Source organism: Saimiri boliviensis, chromosome 14 (genome assembly GCF_048565385.1).
Source record: "Saimiri boliviensis isolate mSaiBol1 chromosome 14, mSaiBol1.pri, whole genome shotgun sequence".
Taxonomy (NCBI): domain Eukaryota; kingdom Metazoa; phylum Chordata; class Mammalia; order Primates; family Cebidae; genus Saimiri; species Saimiri boliviensis.
The window spans coordinates 43,764,841-43,786,365 of NC_133462.1; the positions used below are offsets into that span (position 1 = coordinate 43,764,841).

The 21,525-nt window shown below is 55.7% G+C and overlaps 2 protein-coding genes across 2 annotated transcripts in view; both read left to right on the plus strand.

The window, feature by feature from the left end:
- The first annotated feature begins 741 nt into the window (after nucleotides 1-741).
- On the plus strand, nucleotides 742-8,461 carry DIRAS1 (DIRAS family GTPase 1). Its single transcript, XM_039466197.2, has 2 exons — nucleotides 742-855; nucleotides 4,815-8,461. Exon 2 carries the CDS (start codon nucleotides 4,884-4,886, stop codon nucleotides 5,478-5,480), a length of 597 nt encoding a protein of 198 aa, XP_039322131.1. The 5' UTR covers nucleotides 742-855; nucleotides 4,815-4,883; the 3' UTR covers nucleotides 5,481-8,461.
- An 11,215-nt stretch (nucleotides 8,462-19,676) lies between these two features.
- Nucleotides 19,677-21,525, plus strand: part of GNG7 (G protein subunit gamma 7) — a 183,687-nt gene continuing 181,838 nt past the window's right edge. The window contains exon 1 of the mRNA XM_039466196.2: nucleotides 19,677-19,760. The gene's annotated coding sequence lies outside the window, so the exon portion shown is untranslated. The remainder of the gene's footprint in view (nucleotides 19,761-21,525) is intronic.

The window sequence follows — 21,525 nt, forward strand, 5'->3', positions numbered from 1 at the left end:
CAGAAAAATCAATGCTCCCCTAAGACGTCTCTTGTTTGGGGAATGCAGTTTTCTAACCGAAAGCTGCAAACCCCTTCCCGGCAGAGAGCACCTGCCCCTTTGCTCATCCCCTACCCCCCTAGGCCTGACTTCCGTGGGCTGCCCTCACTCCCAAAACCAGGGTGCTGAGGGGTGCTTCTGTCCGCATCCCGCCCCTGCCCAGGCCCCTGGGATGGGTGGGCCTCCAGGTGCAAGCCACTGACCTGAACCCTCCGCCCCTGCCCGCTTCCACACCTGCTCGTTGATTGTGGATTATTGACTTAATCGCTTTCACAGCGCACCCCTCCGGTTCCCCGCCCTGCGTGTGCCTCCACCCTAGCCGGCCTCAGGGGTCCCATTCTGCACCCCGTTCATCCGCAGTTCCGCCAAAGCCTCCCCCCTCCCCGCCCCCCCCCGTCCCCGGCTAGACTCCGCTCCTCCCGACCCGGGCTTCAGACTCCCACTTGGGGCTTCCCGGGAAGCGGCCCCACTCCCACCCGCAGGGAGGGCTCCGGTGGCCACGTGGCAGCGCGGGGGGCCCGGGTCCTGGCGACTTCCCCCCCCACCCCCAAGCGGGGAGCGGGCAGAGGGACGTGGTGGTGGTGGCGGGGTGCAGCCCGGGGTCCCGCGGGTGGCGGCGGTGACCTTGGCCGGGTGGCTGCGCGGGCCCCGTGGGCTCGGGTCCCCGGGGCGGGGCGGGGCGGGGCGGAGCGCGGCGGGGCGGGGACGGCGCGGGCGCGACTGCGGCGGCTCGGGCGGGCGGGGGGCGGCGGCGCCAGCGGACACCGGAGCGGGTAGGAGCAGCGGCCGCCGCGCCGCAGGGACCAGCGGGTCCAGGTAGGCGGCCCGGGGCGGGGCGGAGCGGGGGTCCCTGCGCAGCCACCCCCTCGCCGGCGTCCTCCCCGCCGCGCGCCCCTCCTTTGTCCCGGCCGCACCCTCCCGAGACCCGGGGCCGGTTCCTCCCCGCCGGGATCCGGGGCCCCCCCGCCCCATCCCGCCCTCCCCTCCGCGGCTCACCTTGCACAGCTCCCGCCGCCTCCCCTCCCCTACCCGGAGCCCCCCGACCCCGCCGAGGCCCCCCCATAGCCGCCCCTCTCCGCATCGGGGCCCCCCAGCAGGGCCTCCTGTCTCCCGCAGCTGCTCACCCACTCAGCCCCCCGCCCCGCTGCCCAGCCAGGCCCCTCCCTCGGCGCCCCCTCCCCGGGGTGGGCTCCTCCTCCCCACCACGGAGGTCCTCGATAGTGCAGGGGCGCCCCCGGGCTGGCCCCGCACTGTGCCTCTGCGCCCTCGGCCCCCCCAGAACAGGCCCTTTCCCCATCAAACCCTTCACCCGGGTCAGGCGGTGGTGGGTGAGACCCCCTCCCCACCCTGGTCAGGGGGGGCCCCCCCATAGGTTCCTGGGTCGTGGCTCTCTCTGCTTTTCTGACCCTGGGCTGGCTTTGACACCCCGGTCCTCTCCCCCCACCACTCCGCGGCCGGCCAGGAGCCAGGGCTGGGGTGGGTTGGCCCAGCCTGGGTGTCTGGGGGTGGGCTGCCCCGCACAGGTGGGAAACCGGGAGTGTAGCCAAGCAAGAGGGGCTTCCAGTCCTGCTGTGCGCCCTCACCCCCCTGCTCTGTGACCTTGAGCCAGCCCCTCCGGCTCCTGCCTCGGTGCCCAGGACCCTCTCCCTCCACCTGCAACCCCCAGGAGGAGGAGGAGGTGGAGGTGGCGTGGGCTTCGGGAAGCGCATCCTAGCCAGGGATTCCAGACCCAGCGGGGCTGGTGGGGAGGACAGTGCCGCTGACGAGGCTGGAGCTTAAGTGTCCACAGCAAGGCGAAGCCTGGGTCCGGGGCCACAGAAGCCACGGCCATCAGGACCCCAGGCCCGTCTTGGTGGCGTGTCTCCTCAGGGCAGCCAGCGTGCCTGCCTCTCGGGGTACCCACCCAGGGAAGGGCAGGGTCTGCAGAGCCGGCCGCCTCCCTCCCCTCCTCCCCAGCACCCCCAGCCTCCTCCGAATGAATTACTATGCATGTAGTCCACAAACCCGGCAGCCAATCACATGAGTTAGCATTGCCCAGGCGCCCAGAAGTTTGCCTGGCTCATCACAACTGCGGGCTGTCAGCTGAGGCTTTCATCATCCTGTTTTCTTTTTCTGGCAAATCTCTTACCCTTCATCATCCAGAAGGTGCCTTTGCAACCAACTGGCACAGCGATTGTGATCACAATAGTGATGGGGTCTCCGCTGTACCGGCCACGGCCTATGCCCCTTTCCATCTTGTCACCTTACCTGTCGCAACAGTGGCTCGAATTTCACAGAAGAGAAAACAGAGGCTTAGGGACTTGAATTTGCCTGTTTAGGTTCAAACCGCTGAGTCCCAGGCAGCCACGGCACCCTCCCCATAAACACACCCCCACCCCAAGTGCAGGGGGTGGAAACTGGGGCCTCCTTCTCTTCCACTGTAGAATACCTTGCTGGGGGACCCCCTGCCCCCCGGAGACTGGAAGCAGGAGGAAGGGGAGGGGAGGATATCGATTCTGGAGAAAAGCCACCTGCCCTCCCCCCAGGGTTATTCCCCCACCTCCATCCTTTCAGGATCTGCTGTGCTGAGTGACCTCCTGAGGCTGCTGGATCCCTCTGAGCCCAAGAGAGAAGAGAGGGTCTAAGAGGACCCCCCTCCCAGGGAGCGCGATTCCTTTTTTTTTTTTTTTTTTTGAGACGGAGTTTCGCTCTTGTTACCCAGGCTGGAGTGCAATGGCGCGATCTCGGCTCACCGCAACCTCCGCCTCCTGGGTTCAGGCAATTCTCCTGCCTCAGCCTCCTGAGTAGCTGGGATTACAGGCACGTTCCACCACGCCCAGCTAACTTTTTGTATTTTTAGTAGAGACGGGGTTTCACCATGTTGACCAGGATGGTCTCGATCTCTTGACCTCGTGATCCACTCGCCTCGGCCTCCCAAAGTGCTGGGATTACAGGCTTGAGCCACCGCGCCCGGCAGGGAGCGCTATTCCTAAGGATCCATCAGACCTAAACGGGAGGGCAGGCCCTGGGGCACACCAGGCCACAGTTTGGTTTTAGAGTTTAGGGAGCGGGGATTTTCCTGTTCAGTTTCTAGTTTTGTGTTCTGGCGGGTCACCTGGGCTGCAGGGGCCTGCCTCCCTGGGGCTGCTATTGGGAATCGGTGCCCTGATTTTCCAGTTGTGGTTATTGGACTCCAAGCCTCAGGACCCCATTTATGGCGGGGAGAACAGCTTGAAAAAATACAAGTTCCGGCTGGACATGGTGGCTCACGCCTGGAATCCCAGCACTTTGGAAGGCCCAGGCAGGAGGATCACCTGAGGTCAGGAGTTCAAGACCAGCTTGGCCAACATGGTGAAACCTCGTCTCTACTAAAAATACAAAAATTGGCCAGGCACAGTGGCTCACGCCGGTAACTCCAGCACTGTGGGAGGCTAAGGTGCAGATCACAAGGTCAGGAGATCAAGACAATCCTGGCCAAGGTGATGAAACCCTGTCTCTACTAAAAATATGAAAATTAGCCTACTGTGGTGGCACACACCTATAATCCCAGCTACTCAGGAGGCTGAGGCAGGTGAATTGCTTGAACCCAGGAGGCTGAGGCAGGTGAATCGCTTGAACCCAGGAGGTGGAGGTTGCAGTGAGCTGAGATCTTGCCCCTGCACTCCAGCCTGGTGATAGAGCGAGACTCCGTCTCAAAAAAAAGAAAGAAAGAAAAAAGTTAGCTGGGCATGGTGGCAGACGCCTATAGTCCCAGCCACTCGGGAGACTGAGGCAGGAGAATTGCTTGAACTGAGTAGGCAGAAGTTGCAGTGAGCTGAGATCGCACCACTGCACTCCAGCCTGGATCACAGAGTGAGACTTGGTCTTAAAAAAGTGAGAAGAGGCCGGGCGCGGTGGCTCAAGCCTGTAATCCCAGCACTTTGGGAGGCCGAGGCGGGTGGATCACGAGGTCAAGAGATAGAGACCATCCTGGTCAACATGGTGAAACCCCGTCTCTACTAAAAATACAAAAAATTAGCTGGGCGTGGTGGCACGTGCCTGTCATCCCAGCTACTCAGGAGGCTGAGGGAGGAGAATTGCCTGAACCCAGGAGGTGGAGGTTGCGGTGAGCCGAGATCCCGCCATTGCACTCCAGCCTGGGTAACAAGAGCGAAACTCCGTCTCAAAAAAAAAAAAAAAAAAGAGCGAGAATAATAATATGAGTTCCCAAGTCTATAGCCCTTACAGGCCAACTCATCATGTTCGTCACAGCTAGGGCTGCAGGCCTGACACCTGACACCCACCACGGGCGGCTCTCACGAGGGTTAGCCGTCTCTAGGTTGGGGGAAGAGCAGGAACCCATGGTTGGTGGAGACAGGCACCAGACAGGCTCGGGGTGGCAGGACGAGTCAGCAGGCTCTCAGAGCCAGGCGGGTGTGCAGCGAGAGGTGAAAGCCAGGCCTGCTAGCCTGGGGGAGGCCAGCACAGCCTGGAAGGGACGCCCGAACCTGGGAAAGGGGTTTCGTGGGCTTCCTGGCATCTCCCATGCCTCTTGTAGCTCAGCATCCGCCGGGGAAGCTCAGGCCCCAGATTTTGTCAGGGGGAAGTAAGCAAAGGGTGCTGGCTGTGCGCCCGCCCGCGGGATGGGACTGCAAAGTCAGCCGAGGCGAGCAGATGGAGCCTTTTCGGGGACGCAGGAGGCACGACAGCCACCTCCTCCGAGAAGCCGCCCTGTCCTCCTCCTCCCTTACTGGGGATGTGGGGCTGTCCCCTCCAGGCTGGGTGGCCTTTTACGTCTGACCCTCCTCTCCGCACAGGCTCGGTCTGGGGTTCTCGCAGCCGGCACCAGCCCTCCCGGCCCCGGCCCCCAACCCGCCGCGGGAAAGATGCCAGAGCAGAGCAACGATTACCGCGTGGTGGTGTTCGGGGCGGGCGGCGTGGGCAAGAGCTCGCTGGTGCTGCGCTTCGTGAAGGGCACGTTCCGAGACACCTACATCCCCACCATCGAGGACACCTACCGGCAGGTGATCAGCTGCGACAAGAGCGTGTGCACGCTGCAGATCACAGACACCACGGGCAGCCACCAGTTCCCGGCCATGCAGCGCCTCTCCATCTCCAAGGGCCACGCCTTCATCCTGGTGTTCTCGGTCACCAGCAAGCAGTCGCTGGAGGAGCTGGGCCCCATCTACAAGCTCATCGTGCAGATCAAGGGCAGCGTGGAGGACATCCCCGTGATGCTGGTGGGTAACAAGTGCGACGAGACGCAGCGGGAGGTGGACACGCGCGAGGCGCAGGCGGTGGCCCAGGAGTGGAAGTGCGCCTTCATGGAGACCTCGGCCAAGATGAACTACAACGTGAAGGAGCTCTTCCAGGAGCTGCTGACGCTGGAGACCCGCCGGAACATGAGCCTCAACATCGACGGCAAGCGCTCCGGGAAGCAGAAGAGGACAGACCGCGTCAAGGGCAAATGCACCCTCATGTGAGCCCGGAACGCCCGCCTGCCCGCCGCCCGCCCGCACCGGCCCCGGCCCCCCGCCGCCTCCCCCGACACCCCCTCCTGCCTCCTCCTCTCCTCTCATCCTTCCACCGACACCTCGGCTGGGGAAACTGAGGCTGCTCCCTCTCCGCTGCCCCTGGCCGCCCCGAGGCAGGGCCGAGGCTCTTCTTCCTGCCCCGCTCTCTCTTCTCCACCCTCCTGTTCTGTCTGTACCCCCCAAACCAAGAGCCGGAGGTGGCCCCCTTGTCCTGCAGATGGGCAAAGGGGACCAGGAGCCGGCAAGAGGAGCTCCTCGTTCCCGCCGGGACCAGAGGAGGCTGCGTTTCCCCATCTCCATCTCTTTCCCTGGGGCGTCCGCACCAGACCTGTGGGTCCCCGTCCCCCACATTTGATCACTGTGACCTTCCAGGGGAGGGGGGAGTTCAAAATGCACATTAGCCTCAGATTATTTTTTTCTTTCTCCTCCTATTTGGTGTTGACATACACCCGAGCCCACCCGGCCCCTCATGACCTCTCACCTGTGCCCTGCCCCCACCTCCGGTCCCAGAACGCCCCCCTCTCCCCTGTTGTCACACCGGGGACGTGGGGCCCGCGGGATGGGCCTCAGGCCACCAGGCAATAACCACAGGGCCTGCAGCACTGCCCCTGCCAGCTCCGAATCCCACCCCTGGGACCGGCCACAGCCACAGCCGCAGCACAACTGCCCCACCGGGAGGCACCGTGGACGTGGAGGGGCTTCCCAGACACCGCCCACCCGGGACCTGCCTCTTTCACCGAGACAGAGACATTAGCGACGTGTGGTGGGTGGGGTCCTGGGGTGCTCGGGAGGGGGTACCTGGGGCTCTGGCCAGAGAGACATCAATGACACCCCCGTGAGGGGACAGCCGATGGGACCCCACATCAGCGGAATCCAAGGGGGCTCCAGGTAGAAGTCTGCTCCGCCCACTGCCTCCCCTCCACCCGTGCCCCAGAGAGCAGGGCCCGCCCAGAAAGGTGGTGTCCTGGAGTCAGGGGGAATCTGCAGCCGTGAGGTTCTGGGTGTTTTTGTGAGAGGGTCTGAACCACCCTACACTCATGTGACCCCACAGGGCTGTGTCCGACATACACGGGGAATGGTGTATTTGTGCAGCCTGGGGTTTGTGGATGGGTGACTTGCATCTAAGTGCACCTGTGTGTGTCTGTCGGGACGGTATGTTTTTGTGGTACTCTGTGTGTGTACTAGTGGTGTAGGGTATACGGAGAGGTGGGTAGTCAACAAGAGGTGTGTGGTTGTCAACAAGACTGGATACTTCTGATGTGTCTGTGTGACTCTTTGTGCCTCTATGAGCATGACTATATTTTTGGGAGTGGGTGATATGGCTTATCTGAGAGAGCATTTACCTGTTACTGTGTTTGTCCTGATTGAGAAACACAATTTCTGTCCTACTCTATAGTAGCGTGACTCTATAGCAATGTGATTTTCAGTCCCAAATTGGTATCAGTCAGCTATTGCTGTGTAACAAATGACCACAATTGGCCAGACCTGGTGGCTCATGCCTGTAATCCCAGCACTTTGGCAGGCCGAGGCAGGTGGATTACAAGGTCAGGAGATCGAAACCATCCTGGCTAACACAGTGAAACCCGTCTCTACTAAAAATACAAAAAATTAGCTGGGTGTGGTGGCAGGCGCCTGTAATCCCAGCTACTTGGGAGGCTGAGGCAGGACAATGGCTTGAACCCAGGAGGTGGAGGTTGCAGTGAGCTGAGATCGCGCCATTGCACTTCAGCCTGGGCAACAGAGTGACTCTGTCTCTCAAAAACAACCAACCAACCAAAAATCCCCACAAATGACCACAAACGTAGCAACCAGAAACGACACGTTTCTTATCTCATAGATTCTGTGGGTCAAGAGCCTGGGTGCAGGTTTGCAGGGTCCTCTACTTGGGAATCTCAGAAGGCTGCAATCAAAGCATGGGCCAGGCAGAGGTCTCATCTGAAGACCTGACCAGGGAAGGATCTGCTTCTTCCAAGCTCATGTGGTTGTTGCAGCATTCAGTTCCTTGCTGTTGCAAGACTGAGGACCTCGGTTCCTTGCTGGCTGTTGGCTGGAAGCTGCCTTTTGATCCATGTCACATGGGTCTCTCCATAGAGGGGCTCAGAACACAGCAGGTAAGTCAGCCAGGGAAGGTGAGGTGGAGATGTTGGTCTTACTGTGTGTGAGGAAGCAGTGTGTTTGTGTGTGTGTGTGTGTGTGCGCATGTATTTTTGTGGAGAAAGAGAGAGAGAGACAGAGAGAGAGCGTGCACACCTGTGTCTCTGTAGTCATGTGGCCAGGTGGGACTATGTAGGTAACAGATTGCTCGTGTCTGACTTGGTACTAGCATGTTTGTTTTCCTCTGTGTTCATGTGAGTGTTTACTCAACAAATGTTTACTGGACACACTCAGAGAGAGGGATTGTGCGTGCGTGCATGTGAGTTGCTATCCAGCGCGTGGACCGGGGCTCCCAGAAGAGCTGGCATCTTGTCTGAGCAGAGCTGGGTCCCCCCAACACTTGGGCTGGCCCAGGGCCCACCAGCAGCTGACGTCGCCTCCTCTCTTGCCCTGGCAGTGGTTTCTGGGCTCTGAAGGTGCTGGAGAGAGTGAGGCTGGGCAGGGGTCTGCGGCCCTTTCTCAGGGACACACCCTGATAGCACAATCTCCCTGGGGCCCTGCCCACATCTAGGCCTCTCCCACCCCAGGCCCTGCCCTGACCCTGGGGAGAGAGGGGATCTGCCATAGGAGGGGTGTCCGAGCCTGCCCTGGCCGCTGGCCCGTCCTGCCTGGGCATCCCTGGTGCTGGGGACTGTGCCAGGCCACGTTTGCTGTGACCCACCCCTGCCCCCTCGCCCCCTGCATGTGGGTGCCCCCACCCCCCATCATGGGGTCTGTGTAGCCTTTGCTCTAGACATAGTCTTTCTGCAATAAAGAAGTGGATCCTGCATTCCTGACCACCGTGGCGCCCTGTCTCTGTGCTGGGGGTGGGGTGTCAGCTCACCACCTGCAAAGGATCCAGAGGTGCAGGACGGGGATGGAGGGTGGAGGAGGTGACAGGTGGAGGACGTGAGGGATGGGATGGAGGGTGGAGGAGGTGACAGGCGGAGGAAGTGAGGGATGGGATGGTGGTGGGGAGGTGGAGGGGGCGGGGTGAGGACATGCATCACGGGAGGTGAGGCAGGTTCCATCTTGGACTGTGCTTGGAGATTTCTTGTTTGGCTTCTTTTTAGGGCCTCCGTTTCCAGATTCACTCTGTTCACATTAGCTGGGGACATCCTCACAGCTGGACTTTGTGTGAACTTGGGCAATTTCTTTGCAGGGCTCAGTGGTGTTGGGGCAGAGGGGACTGCATTTGTCCATTCTCACAATACTATAAAGAAATACCCAGGCTGGGTGCAGTGACTCATGCCTGTCATCCCAGCACTTTGGGAGGCTGAAGCGGGCGGATCACCTGAGGTCAGAAGTTCGAGACCAGCCTGGCTAACATGGCGAAACCCCGTCTCTACTAAAAATACAAAAATTAGCCGGGCGTGGTGGCGGACGCCTGTAATCCCAGCTACTTGGGAGGCTGAGGCAGGAGAATCGCTTGAGTCCAGGAGGCGGAGGTTGCGGTGAGCCGAGATTGCGCCATTGCACTCCAGTCTGGGCGACAAGAGTGAAACTCTAATCATAATAATATCTGAGACAGGTAATTGATGGAGAAAAGAGGTTTAATTGGTTTAATTGTTTCATGGTTCCACATCCTGTACAGGAAGCAAGGCAGCAGTTGCTTCTGCGGCAGCCGCAGGAGACTTACAGTCACGGCACAAGACAGAAGGGAGCAGGCAGGTGACTTGGCTGGAGCAGGAGCACCAGGGTGGGGAGGAGGAGCCACACACCTTTTAACAGTGGGATCTCGCGAGACCTCTATGCCAGCTCGGACTGAGTGGGTGGTGCTAAACCTTTGGTGAAGGATCAACGGGATCTCGCGAGAACTCTTTCGCGAGACAGGACTGAGGGGTGGTGCTAAACCTTCCGTGAAGGATCAATGGGATCTCACGAGAACTCTATTACGGGACAGGACCGAGGGGTGGTGCTAAACCACTCCTGAAGGTTCAAAGGGATCTCGCGAGAACTCGCAAGAACTCTATTACAGGGCAGGACTGAGGGGTGGTGCTAAACCATTCGTGAAGGTTCAACGGGATCTCGCGAGAACTCTATCATGAGCCAGGGCTGAGGGGTGGTGCTAAACCTTCAGTGATGGGTCGACAGGATCTCGCGAGAACTCCATCACGGGCCAGGACTGAGGGGTGGTGCTAAGCCTTTCGTGAAGTGTCAATGGGATATCGCGAGAACTCTAGCACAAGACAGGACTGAGGGGTGGTGCTAAGCCATTCGTGAATGTTCAACAGCATCTCGCGAGAACTCTATGACGCGACAGGACTGAGGGGTGGTGCTAAGCCTTTCCTGAAGGCTCACGAGAACTCTATGCCAGACCGGACTGAGTGGGTGGTGCTAAACCTTTGGAGAAGGGTCAACGGGATCTTGCGAGACCTCTGTCACAAGACAGGACCGAGGGGTGGTGCTAAACCTTCCGTGAAGGATCAACGGGATCTCGCGAGAACTCTATCACGAGATAGGGCTGAGGGGTGGTGCTAAACCATTCGTGAAGGGTCAACGGGATCTCACGATAACTCTATCACGAGACAGGGCTGAGGGGTGGTGCTAAACCTTCCGTGAAGGGTCAACGGGATCTCGCGAGACCTCTGTCACAGGACAGGACTGAGGGGTGGTGCTAAGCCTTTCCTGAAGTATCAACGGGATGTCTCCAGAACTCTGTCACAAGACAGGACTGAGGGGTGGTGCTAAACCATTCGTGAAGGTTAATCGGGATGTCGCGAGAACTCTGTCAGGAGACAGGACCGAGGGGTGGTGCTAAACCATTCCTGAATGTTCAATGGGATCTCGCGAGAACTCCATCACAAGACAGGACCGAGGGGTGGTGCTAAACCACTCGTGAAGGGTCAACGGGATCTTGCGAGAACTCTGTCACAAGACAGGATGGAGGGGTGTTGCTAAATCTTCCGTGAAGGATCAATGGGATCTCGCGAGAACTCTGTCAGAGACAGGACTGAGGGGTGGTGCTAAGCCTTTCGTGTATGATCATGGGATCCTGTGAGAACTCTGTCACGGGACAAGACGGAGGGGTGGTGGTAAACCATTAGTGAAGGTTCAACGGGATCTCGCGAGAACTCTATCACGAGACAGGACTGAAGGGTGGTGCTAAACCATTCGTGAAGGTTCAACAGGATCTCGCGAGACCTCTATTATGAGACAGGACCGAGGGGTGGTGCTAAACCACTCGTGAAGGTTCAACGGGATCTCGCGAGAACTCTATCACGAGACAGGACTGAGGGGTGACGCTAAACCATTCATGAGGAATCCACGGTCATGATCCAACCGCCTCCCACCAGGTACCTCCTCCAACACGGGACTGCAGTTCAACCTGAGATTTGGGTGGGGACACGGGGGCCAAACCCCGCGACACAGATCAGGCTGGGTCAGAGGTCTGAGCAAAAAAGTTAAGACCTTGTTCAGGCGCAGACTGGAAGGAAGAACTGATACCCCATTCATTCATGTATTCGTGGGCTCATTCATTCATTCAACCAGTATGTAAGAGACGCCTGGCCTGCGCTGAGGCTGGGGACACAGAAGTGACAGACACCAGCCCCCGAGTCCCTGCCCGCTCAGAGCTTATAACCCTCTAGGAAGAAGTGGATCAAGTAATTTCAGACACGTGCTCCCTACACAGAAGATAAAGCTGCATCACAAAAGCGATCCTGTCTCAAAAGAACAACAGCAGAAAAAACAAAGGCCGGGCTCGGTGGCTCACGCCTGTAATCCCAGCACTCTGGGAGGCTGAGGCGGGCGGATCACGAGGTCAGGAGTTCGAGACCAGCATGATCAACATGATGCAACCCTGTCTCTACTAAAAATACAAAAATTAGCCGGGCGTGGTGGCACGTGCCTGTAATCGCAGCTACTCGGGAGGCTGAGGCAGGAGAGTTGCTTGAACCTGGGAGGCGGAGGTTGCAATGAGCCGAGATGGCGCCACTGCATTCCAGTGCTCCACCCTGGACTGCAGAGCAAGACTCTTTCTCAAAGAGAAAAAAAAAAAAAAAAAAAAGATTATGAGGCTCGGAGTCCCAGGCCTCTGCCGAGGCCAGTGTGACTCAGAAGCCGACGGATTTGCTCGTGTGGAATCGAGGCCAGCTTCGAGGGGATCTGGGACCGAGCACTGGGCAGGGGGACCAGCAAAGGCATTGAAGCAGGAACAGGTGAGGCCTGGCTGGCAGGAGTGGAGGGAGGAGAGGGAGGGCGGTGGCCAGTGAAGCTCTGGAAAGAGTGTGCAGTTTGACGAGAAGGACGCTGGGGAGTTAGGAGAACATTTCAGCCCTTCTCTCTGTGGCTCCCCTAAGAAACCTGGGGGACCCCGCTGCCCCATGTATTTCCTGCAGCCGGCTGAGGAGGTCAGAAGGCACTAACAGCCCTATTTTACAAAGGGAGGAACCCACAGGACCTCAGTGTCCCCATCTGTGTAACATGCATGTGTGGTTGGGGTCCGGCTTGCCAGGATTCTACGAGGCGGGAGAGGGTCGTGGTGAGTGACATGTCCTCCTGGTCAGGTGTGAAGATGGTGGAATCCCAGCTCCAGCTGCAGGGAGCATGGCACCTGCCTGGGATGCCCCCAGGTGACCATAGCTTTTGAGATACCCTCTTTTTCTAAATTATTTTTATTTTTAGATGGAGTCTTGCTCTGTCTCCAGGCTGGAGTGCAGTGGTTCCATCTCGGCTCCAATCCTCACCTCCTGGGTTCAAGCAATTCTCCTGCCTCAGCCTTCTCTGTCCCTGGAATGACAGGTACATACCACATACCACCACATCTGGCTAATTGTTGTCGTTTTTTTGTTTGTTTTTTGAGACGAAGTCTTGCTCTTGTCACCCAGGCTGGAGTGCAATGGCACGATCTCAGCTCACTGCAACCTCCGCTTCCCTGGTTCAGGCGATTCTCTTGCCTCAGCCTCCCAAGTAGGTGGGATTCCAGGTGCCCACCACCACGCCCAGCTAATTTTTTTTTGTATTTTTAGTAGAGATGGGGTTTCACCATGTTGGCCAGGCTACTCTCAAACTCCCCACCTCAGACGATCTGCCTGCCTCAGCCTCCCAAAGTGCTGGGATTACAGGCTTGAGCGACCACTCCTGGTCTTAAATACAATTTTTAAAATATTTTATTTATAAATAATTATTGATTCACGGGAATGTGCTGGGAGGTCCGATGCACCCTGCCTCCAGCCCCTGCACTCACCTGAGTGTGTGAGTATGTGTGTGTGGTTTATGCAGTTTATTTTTTTAAAGCGGAGTCTCACTCTGTCACCCAGGCTAGAGTGCAATGGTGAGATCTCAGCTCACTACAACCTCTGCCTCCCAGGATCAAGTGATTCTCCTGTCTCAGCCTCTGGAGTGATACCAAAGACTCCCTAGTGATAGCCCTCCTTGCCACACTGGCCACGCCCACTGATGCAATATGTATATATTTGAGAGTCTCGCTCGGTTGCCCAGGCTGGAGTGTAGTGGCATGATCTCTGCTCACTGTAACCTCCCCCTTCCACGTTCAGGCGAGTCTTGTGCCTCAGCCTCCTGAGTAGCTGGGATTATAGGATGCATGCACCGCCACGGCCCAGCTACTTCTTTTTTATAATTTTAATTTTTATTAATTTTATGAGACAGAGTCTCACTCTGTTGCCCAGGCTAGAGTACAGTGGCACAATCTTCGCTCACTGCAACCTCCGCCTCCCAGCTTTAAGTGATTCTCCTGCCTCTGCCTCCTGAGTAGCTGGAACTACAGGCGCCTGCCACCACACCCAGCTAATTTTCTGTATTTTTAGTAGAGACGGTGTTTCACTGTGTTAGCCAGGATGGTCTTGATCTCCTGACTTTGTGATCCACCTGCCTCAACCTCCCGAAGTGCTGGGATTACAGGAGTGAGCCTCCGTACCCGGCTTAATTTTTATTTTTTTGTATTTGTAATAGAGATGGGATCTCACTATGTTGGCCAGTCTGGTGTTGAACCCCTGGCCTCAAGCAATCTGCCCATCTTGGCCTTACAAAGTGCTGGGATTCCAGGCATGAGGCACTGAACCTGGCCCTAATGCAATATTTTTAAAAAATGATGTGAGCACAAAAAAACTTCTTTGAACAAAATATTAAATCCCAAATAAAGACAGCATGCAGCATTCCCCCGAGAGGCTCAGGCAAAAGGAAAAATGTGTGTGTGTGTACATATAGCAAATAATTAAGCATCTGTGTATATATTCTTATTTTTTTGAGACGGTCTCAATTTGTTACCCAGGCTGGAGTGCAATGGCGTGATCTTGGCTTACCACAACCTCCTCCTCCTGGGTTCAGGCAATTCTCCTGCCTCAGCCTCCCAAGTAGCTGGGATTACAGGCACCCACCATCATGCCTGGCTAATTTTTGTGTTTTTTAGTAGAGATGGGGTTTCACCATGTTGGCCAGGCTGATCTTGAACTCCTGACCTCAAATGACCCACCTGTCTTGGCCTCCCAAAGTGCTGGGATTACAGGTGTGAACCGCCACACCCGGCCCATCATCTTATGTATGTGTATGCATTTTTAGTGGCTGAGTTTTTTCCAGAAGTTGATTTTGAAAATATGACTGATGATTTAGTAGAATTTGTTTCTACTAGGCCAGGCGCGGTGGCTCAAGCCTGTAATCCCAGCACTTTGGGAGGCCGAGGCAGGTGGATCACGAGGTCAAGAGATCGAGACCGTCCTGGTCAACATGGTGAAACCCCGTATCTACTAAAAATACAAAAAATTAGCTGGGCATGGTGGCGCGTGCCTGTAGTCCCAGCTACTCGGGAGGCTGAGGTAGGAGAATTGCCTGAATCCAGGAGCTGGTGGTTGCGGTGAGCCAAGATCGGGCCATTGCACTCCAGCCTGGGTAACAAGAGCGAAACTCCGTCTCAAAAAAAAAAAAAAAGAAATTGTTTCTACTCAAACTAAGACAGTAAAATTATAATAAAGTCTACTTCGACATAAATAAACTGAGTTATGACATTGTAAAAAGATATATGACATTGTGAGTTTGAATTCAACATTTTTTTCAATTCTTGAATACTTTCAACTGCTTTAGTGTTTTGGAAAAAATGTTAGCCATTAAAAAATACAGGCTTGGCTGGGCGTGGTAGCTCATGCCTGTAATCCCAGCACTTTGGGAGGCCAAGGCAGGCGGATCACGAGGTCAAGAGACCGAGACCATCCTGGCCAACATGGTGAAACCCCATCTCTACTAAAAATACAAAAGATTAGCTGGGCATGGTGGCATGTGACTGTAATCTCTGCTATTTGGGAGGCTGAGGCAGGAGGATTGCTTGAACCTGGGAACCAGAGGTTGCAGTAAGCCGAGATCGTGCTATTGCACTCCAGCCAGGCGAAAGAGTGAGACTCTGTCTCAAAAAAAAAAAAAAAAAAAAAAAGCAGGCTCATGCCTGTAATCCCAGCACTTTAGGAGGCTGAGGCAGAAGGATTACTTAAACCCGGGAGTTCAAAACCAGCCTGAGCTACCTAGCAAGACCCCATCTCAAAAGAAAACATTTAAAAAGACATAACTCACTGGGCACAGTAGATCATGCCTGTAGTCCCAGCACTTTGGGAGGTCAAGGCAGGCAGATCACGAGGTCAGGAGTTTGAGACCAGCCTGACCAATATGGTGAAACCCGTCTCTACTAAAAACACAAAAATTAGCTGGGCATGGTGCTGGGTGCCTGTAATCCCAGCTAGGAGGCTGGGGCAGGAGAATTGCTTGAACCGGGAGGTGGAGGTTGCAGTGAGTTGACATCCCGCCACTGCACTCCAGCCTGGCGAAAGAGTGACATCTGTCTCTAAACAACATCATCAACAACAATGAATACCCAACAAACAAAAACAAGGGGCCAGGCCCAGTGGTTCACGACTATAATTCCAGCACTTCGGGATGTCAAGGTGGGTGGATCACCTGAGGTCGGGAGTTCAAGACCAGCCTGAGCAACGTGGTGAAACTCCACCTCTATTAAAAATACAAAAATTGGCCAGGTGTAGTGGCTCACACCTGTAATCCCACCACTTTGGGAGGCCAAGATGGGTGGATCGCCTGAGGTTAGGAGTTTGAGACCAGCCTGACCAACATGGAGAAACCCCATGTCTACCAAAAACACAAAATTAGCCAGGTGTGGTGGTGCATGCTTGTAATCCCAGCTACTTGGGAGGCTGAGGCAGGAGACTCGCTTGAACCCAGGAGGTGGAGGTTGCAGTGAGCTGGTATCGCACCACTGCACCCCATAGTGGGCAGCATGAGCAAAACTTCATCTCAAAAAACAAAAATACAAAACTTAGCTAGGTGTGGTGCTGGGTGTCTGTAATCTCAGCTACTTGGGAGGCTGAGGCTGGAGAGTCGCTTGAACTGGGGAGGCAGCGGTTGCATTGAGCTGAGTTTGCACCACTGCACTCCAGCCTGGGTGAGCAAGATTCTGTCTCAAAAACTAATAATAATAAAAAAGGAAATTGATGGGAAAAGATATGTGAAAATATGTCTATGGGGATATGCCCACTTTTCCATTTGCCTTAGTCTCCAACGTGGTTTCACATGACACTTTTTCAAAATTGTTACAAGTATGTATATATATGTATGGGGTACATGTGATCCGTGTTACACACATACAATCTGTAATGGTCATGTTAGGGTATTTGGAGTGTTCGTAACTTAGACTATTTCTTATTTCTATATGTTGGGGACATTTCAAGATCTCTCTTCTACCTTTTTTAAAAAAATTCAAAACAATTTTGATTAAATACAGATGAGGTCTCGCTATGTTGCCCAGGCTGGTCTTGAACTCCTGCCCTCCAGGAATTCTCCTGCCTTGGCTTCCCAAAGTGTTGGGATTATAGGCATGAGCCACCTTTCCTCTGACTGTTCTGAAAGATATGATACATTGTTGCTAACTACGGTCACCCTATTCATTCCTTCTGTCTAACTGAAGGTTTGCACTAACTCAGCTCTTTCCATTTCCCACAGCCAGCCTACACAACCTTCCCAGCCTCTGCTACTGAGCATTTTATACTCTACCTCCGTGAGATCAACTCTCTGGCTCCCAAGTATAAGTGACACCATGCTGTATTTGGATTATTTCACTTTTTTTTTTTTTGAGTCAGAGTCTTGCTCTATTGCCTAGGCTGAAGTATAATGGCACTATCTCAGTTCACTGCAACCCCCACCTCCTGGGTTCAAGGCCTTCCCCTGCCTCAGCCTCCCAAGTAGCTGGGACTACAGAAACGTGCCACCATGCCTGGCTAATTTTTGTGTTTTTAGTGGAGACAGGGTTTCATGATGTTGGTCAGGCTGGTCTTGAACCCCTGACCTCAGGTGATCCACCCGCCTTGGCCTCCCAAAATGCTGGGGTTACAGGCGTGAGCCACTGTGCCTAGCCCTTATTTCAGTTTTTCACTTAGCATGATGACCTCTAGTCCCATCCATCCATTTTGCTGCAAATGACAGGATTTCATTCTTTGTTATGGCTGAATAATATTCCCTTGTGTATATAACACATTTTTTTTTGAGACGTGGTCTCACTGTTGCCCAGTCTGGAGTGCAGTGGCTCAATCATAGCTTATTGCAGCCTCAGCCTCCCAGGCTCAAGCGATCCTCCTGCCTTGGCATCTCAAGTAGCTGGGACTACAAGTGTATGCCACCACACCTGGCTAATCCCGTTTTTTTGTTTTTGTTTGTTTGTTTGTTTTGAGACGGAGTCTTACTCTGTTGCCAGGCTGGAGTGCAGTGGTGCGATCTTAGCTCACTACAACCTCTGCCTCCCAGGTTCAAGTGATTCTCCTGCCTCAGCCTCCTAAGTACCTGGGACTACAGGCCTGTACCACCACGCTCAGCTAATTTTTTAATATTTTTAGTAGAGGCAGGGTTTCACCGTGTTGGCCAGGATGGTCTCGATCTTCTGACCTCATGATCCGCCCATCTCGGCCTCCCAAAATGCTCGTATTACAGGCATGAGCCACTGCGCCCAGCCTATATTTAACATTTTTTTGGTAAGGTTGGGGGGGTCTCATTATGTTGCCCGGCTGGTCTTGAACTCCTGGGCTCAAGTGACCCTCTTGGTTCAGCCTCCCAAAGCACCGGGAATACAGTCGTGAGCCACCGTGCCCTTCTCAAGCTCTATTTAGACAGTCATTTCTCTTGGGGGATGTCGGCTGGGGAGAGCCTTGGGGGAGAGCAGGCCGGGAGACGGAGGTTTCTCTGTGCCCCGCAGGGCAGTCCACTGGAGCCCAGAGGTTGAGCCGGGAGGTTCCTGCAGGGATGACAGGAGCCTGGGGAAGTTGATCTTGGATGCCAGGCAGCAGCTCCAATCTCAGGGCCCAGGTGGGGCGGTGAGGACACACAGTGTCAGCACTGGACAGAGTCCCTGAGGTCACTGAGTATGGTGGCTCCATCTTCCTTCCAGGGCTGTGTGCCACTTTTGGAGACATAGCAAGTGTTTCCCGATATCCCCAAGGGAGCTTGTGAACAATGCAGATTCAAGGTCTGTGAACCTAGCGTTTTGGGAGGCAGAGGCAGGAGGATCACTTGAGCCCAGGAATTCAAGACCAGCCTGGGCAACATAGCAAGACCCTGTTTTTTTTTCTCTCTCTCTGTTTTTTTTTTTTTTTTTTTTTTTTTTTGAGGTGGAGTCTGGCTCTGTCTCCCAGGCTGGAGTGCAGTGGTGCGATTTCCGGTCACTGCAACCTCTTTCTCCTTGGTTCAAGTAATTCTCCTGCCTCAGTCTCCTGAGTAGCTCGGTCTGCAGGCATGTGCCACCATGACTGGCTAATTTTTTTGTATTTTTAGTAGAGACAGGGTTTCACCATGTTGGGCAGGCTGGTCTTGAACCCCTAACTGCAAATGATCCACACGACTCAGCCTCCCAAAGTGCTGGGATTACAGGTGTGAGCCACTGCACCTGGCCAGACCCCAGCTCTTTAAAAAAAAAAAAAAAAAAAAAAAAAATTAGCCAGGGCTGGGCACAATGATTCACACCTGTAATCCCAGCACTTTGGGAGCTGAGGTTAGTGAATCACCTGAGGTCAGGAGTACGAGAGCAGCCTGGCCAAAATGGTGAAATTCTGTCTCTACTAATAATACAAAAATTAGCTCGGTGTGGTGGTGGGCACCTGTAGTCGCAGCTGCTCAGGAGGCTGAGGCAGAAGAATCACTTGAGCTTGGGAGATGGAGGTTGCAGTGAGCCGAGATCATGCCACTGCACTCCAGCCTAGGTGACAGAGCAAGTCTCCATCTCAATAAAAAAAAAAAAAAAAAAAAAAAAAAAAAAGTTAGCCGGGTGTGGTGGTGTGTGCCTGTGGCCCCACCTACCCGGGAGGCTGAGGCGGAAGGACTGCTTGAGCCTGGGAGTTCAAAGCTGCAGTGAGCTGTGGTTGCACCACTGCACTCCATGCTGGCAATTGAGTGAGACCCTGTGTCAAAAACAAAACAAAACGCCGATTCCAGGGTCCAGTTCCCTACAGGATTCTGTATCATTTCATTTCGGTTGGGGCCCAAGAATGTGTGTTTTAAGATCCAGGCCCATGAGTTCAGAAACTGAAAAACCTTGGAAATGATAAGACGGGCTTGGGCAAACGCCATTAGGTCTCACCTCGCTGAGGCCCAGCTTCTACCTCTATAAAACCGGGATAATAATCGTGCCTTCTGGCTTTACGCAGGTGTTCCACGCGAGGGAGTCTATAAAATCTTCAAGAAAGCGGAGCAGCAGTGATGATCACTGTCATTCTTCCCCCGCGAATGAGACCCCGGAGCTGGCCTGCAGGAGTCGCACCCGCTCCCCGAGCGCGGGATTCGAACTCAGGAACCGCCTCGCGCTTCCCTGACGTCACGAAGTCACCCTTGGAAAGGCGCTCCTCGCCCCGCCCTCGGCCCCGCCCGCGCCTGGAGCCCCGCCCCGCTCGCCTGGGCGCAGCCTACCCCGCTGCCTGCCCCGCGCCCCGCCCCCGCTCCGGCCTCCCGCCGCCAGGGCTCGCGATTGGTCGTGCGGGGACGCCAGGGCCCGCCCCGCCGAGTGTCGGCCCCGCCCCCGCAGAGGGGAGCGAGCGCTCGCGGGCCGGGGCGGCGGGTTCGGCTGCGCGGCGGGGCAGAGGCGGCCGCGGGGCCCGAGCGCAGGTAAGGAGCTCACGCGATCCGCGCGGCGAGGGAGCTGAGGGCGCGTCCGGCGTCCGGGAGAGGGGAGTGGGACGGCTCCCATTTGGGTGCGGACCGAGTTGGGGGTCGGGGTCCGCTGAGGAGGGGGCTGGGGACCCGCGCTTCACTTGGAGGTTGGGGCTGGAATTGGGGACGGGGCTGCGCTTGGGGGTTGAGGTTAGCTGGGGAAGGGCTGGGCTGGGGATTGAGACTGCACTTGGGCATGAGGGGTAGCTGGGGAGGGGGCCGGAGTTGCAGGTCCAGGTTAGCTGGTGGGGGCTGGAGGTGGGATTGGAGGTCTTTAGCTGAGGAGGGGTCTGGGGGTGATTTTGGAGGTCTAAGTTATCTGGCGAGGGGGCTGGAGTGGCGTGTTAAGGTTAGCTGAGGGGGTGCTAGAGGTGGGTTCGGAGGTCTGAGTTAGCTGGGGAGGTGGCTGTAGTTGCAGGTCCAGGTTAACTAGGGAGGAGCTGGGCTGGAATTGGAGGTCTTGAGTTTGCTGGGGAGGGGGCTAGAATCTCAGGTCGAGGTTAGCTGGGGAGGGGGCTTGGGGTGGGATTGGAGGTACGAGTTAGCTGGGGAGGGGGCTGGGGATGGAGTTTGAAGTGGGGTTGTTGGAGAAGGGGCTGCAGAAGGAATTAGAGGCTGAGGTTGTCTGGTTGTCTGGGGAGAGGACTGAGGAATGTGGCTGGTGGAGATGGGGGGGCCGTTGATTGATGGCCCGGGGTTAGGATTAGCTGCAACGGGGCAGAAGGACAAAGTTGGGGTGAGCATACAGGTGGGGTCAGGCTCGTTCCAGAAGGGACGTGGGGGCTATCAGGGGAAATTGGGAGCTTGCGTGTGTGTGGGCTGGAGGGGTTTCAGGGAGAAGGAAGTTGGGGGGGGATGGTGAGAAGGGGGGGTGAGGTCCCAGGTGTTTTGCCAGCTATCATCTAATCAGGAGGAAAACAGGGTGAGGGGGTGTCTCAGGTCGGATCCAGTTAAAAGGAGTTTAGAGAGAACTCACCCCTCTGCTTTTGGGGGAGATGTTAATTGTTTGCCCTAGAACTGGGCACGGGGCAGAACCCCTCGGGAACAGCGAGCTGAAGGAGACGGGAGTTCGGAATACTTTTTGAGGTTTATTTCTAGGATATAGGGTGCCAAGGAGAATGCTTCAGGAAGGAGAAAGTCTCCTGTCGGTGACTGAATTTTTCAGGAACTGAAGTGGGAGTTTTTGGGATGGTGATATTGAGCGACGTGGGTGGCACTGTATTTTTCCTGGGGAACGGGGGTTGCTAGGGCCTGGGAGGTGGGTGGTGGAAGACAGGCTTGATGAACAGAGGCAGCGGATCCCCAGCGAAGCGTCTTCACACGGTTGCTAGGTGTCAGCGAGGCAAATGCCAAGTTCACAAACGTGTTCTCCTCGTGGGATGCTGCTGTCCTGCCTTGATGGAGCGTTGTGGGGCTCTGGGAGATGCGCCTGTGTGTTCTGACCCTGCCTCTCCATGCTGGGTGGGCCGTATCAACTTTTGGAGTCCCCGTCTACTCCGCCGCAAAGCCGGAATAATAAAAACAATAGCACGTGCCTCTTGGGGTGAACTTACGGAATGTACGCACTGAGTGTTTCTTAGCACATAGTGGGGGTCTCTGAAGCGTGGAGCATCATGTACTCAATCTAGTTATTTCTTGGGGTGGGTTTGAGGTGGAGGAGCAGAATGACTGGGTTGTCACAGAGGAGGGGAAAGGAGGTGACTGGAACCTGAGTCGAGTC

Coding starts and splice junctions, on each gene's coding strand:
- DIRAS1 (XM_039466197.2), top strand. CDS start 4,884: ATGCCAGAGCAGAGCAACGATTACCGCGTGGTGGTGTTCGGGGCGGGC.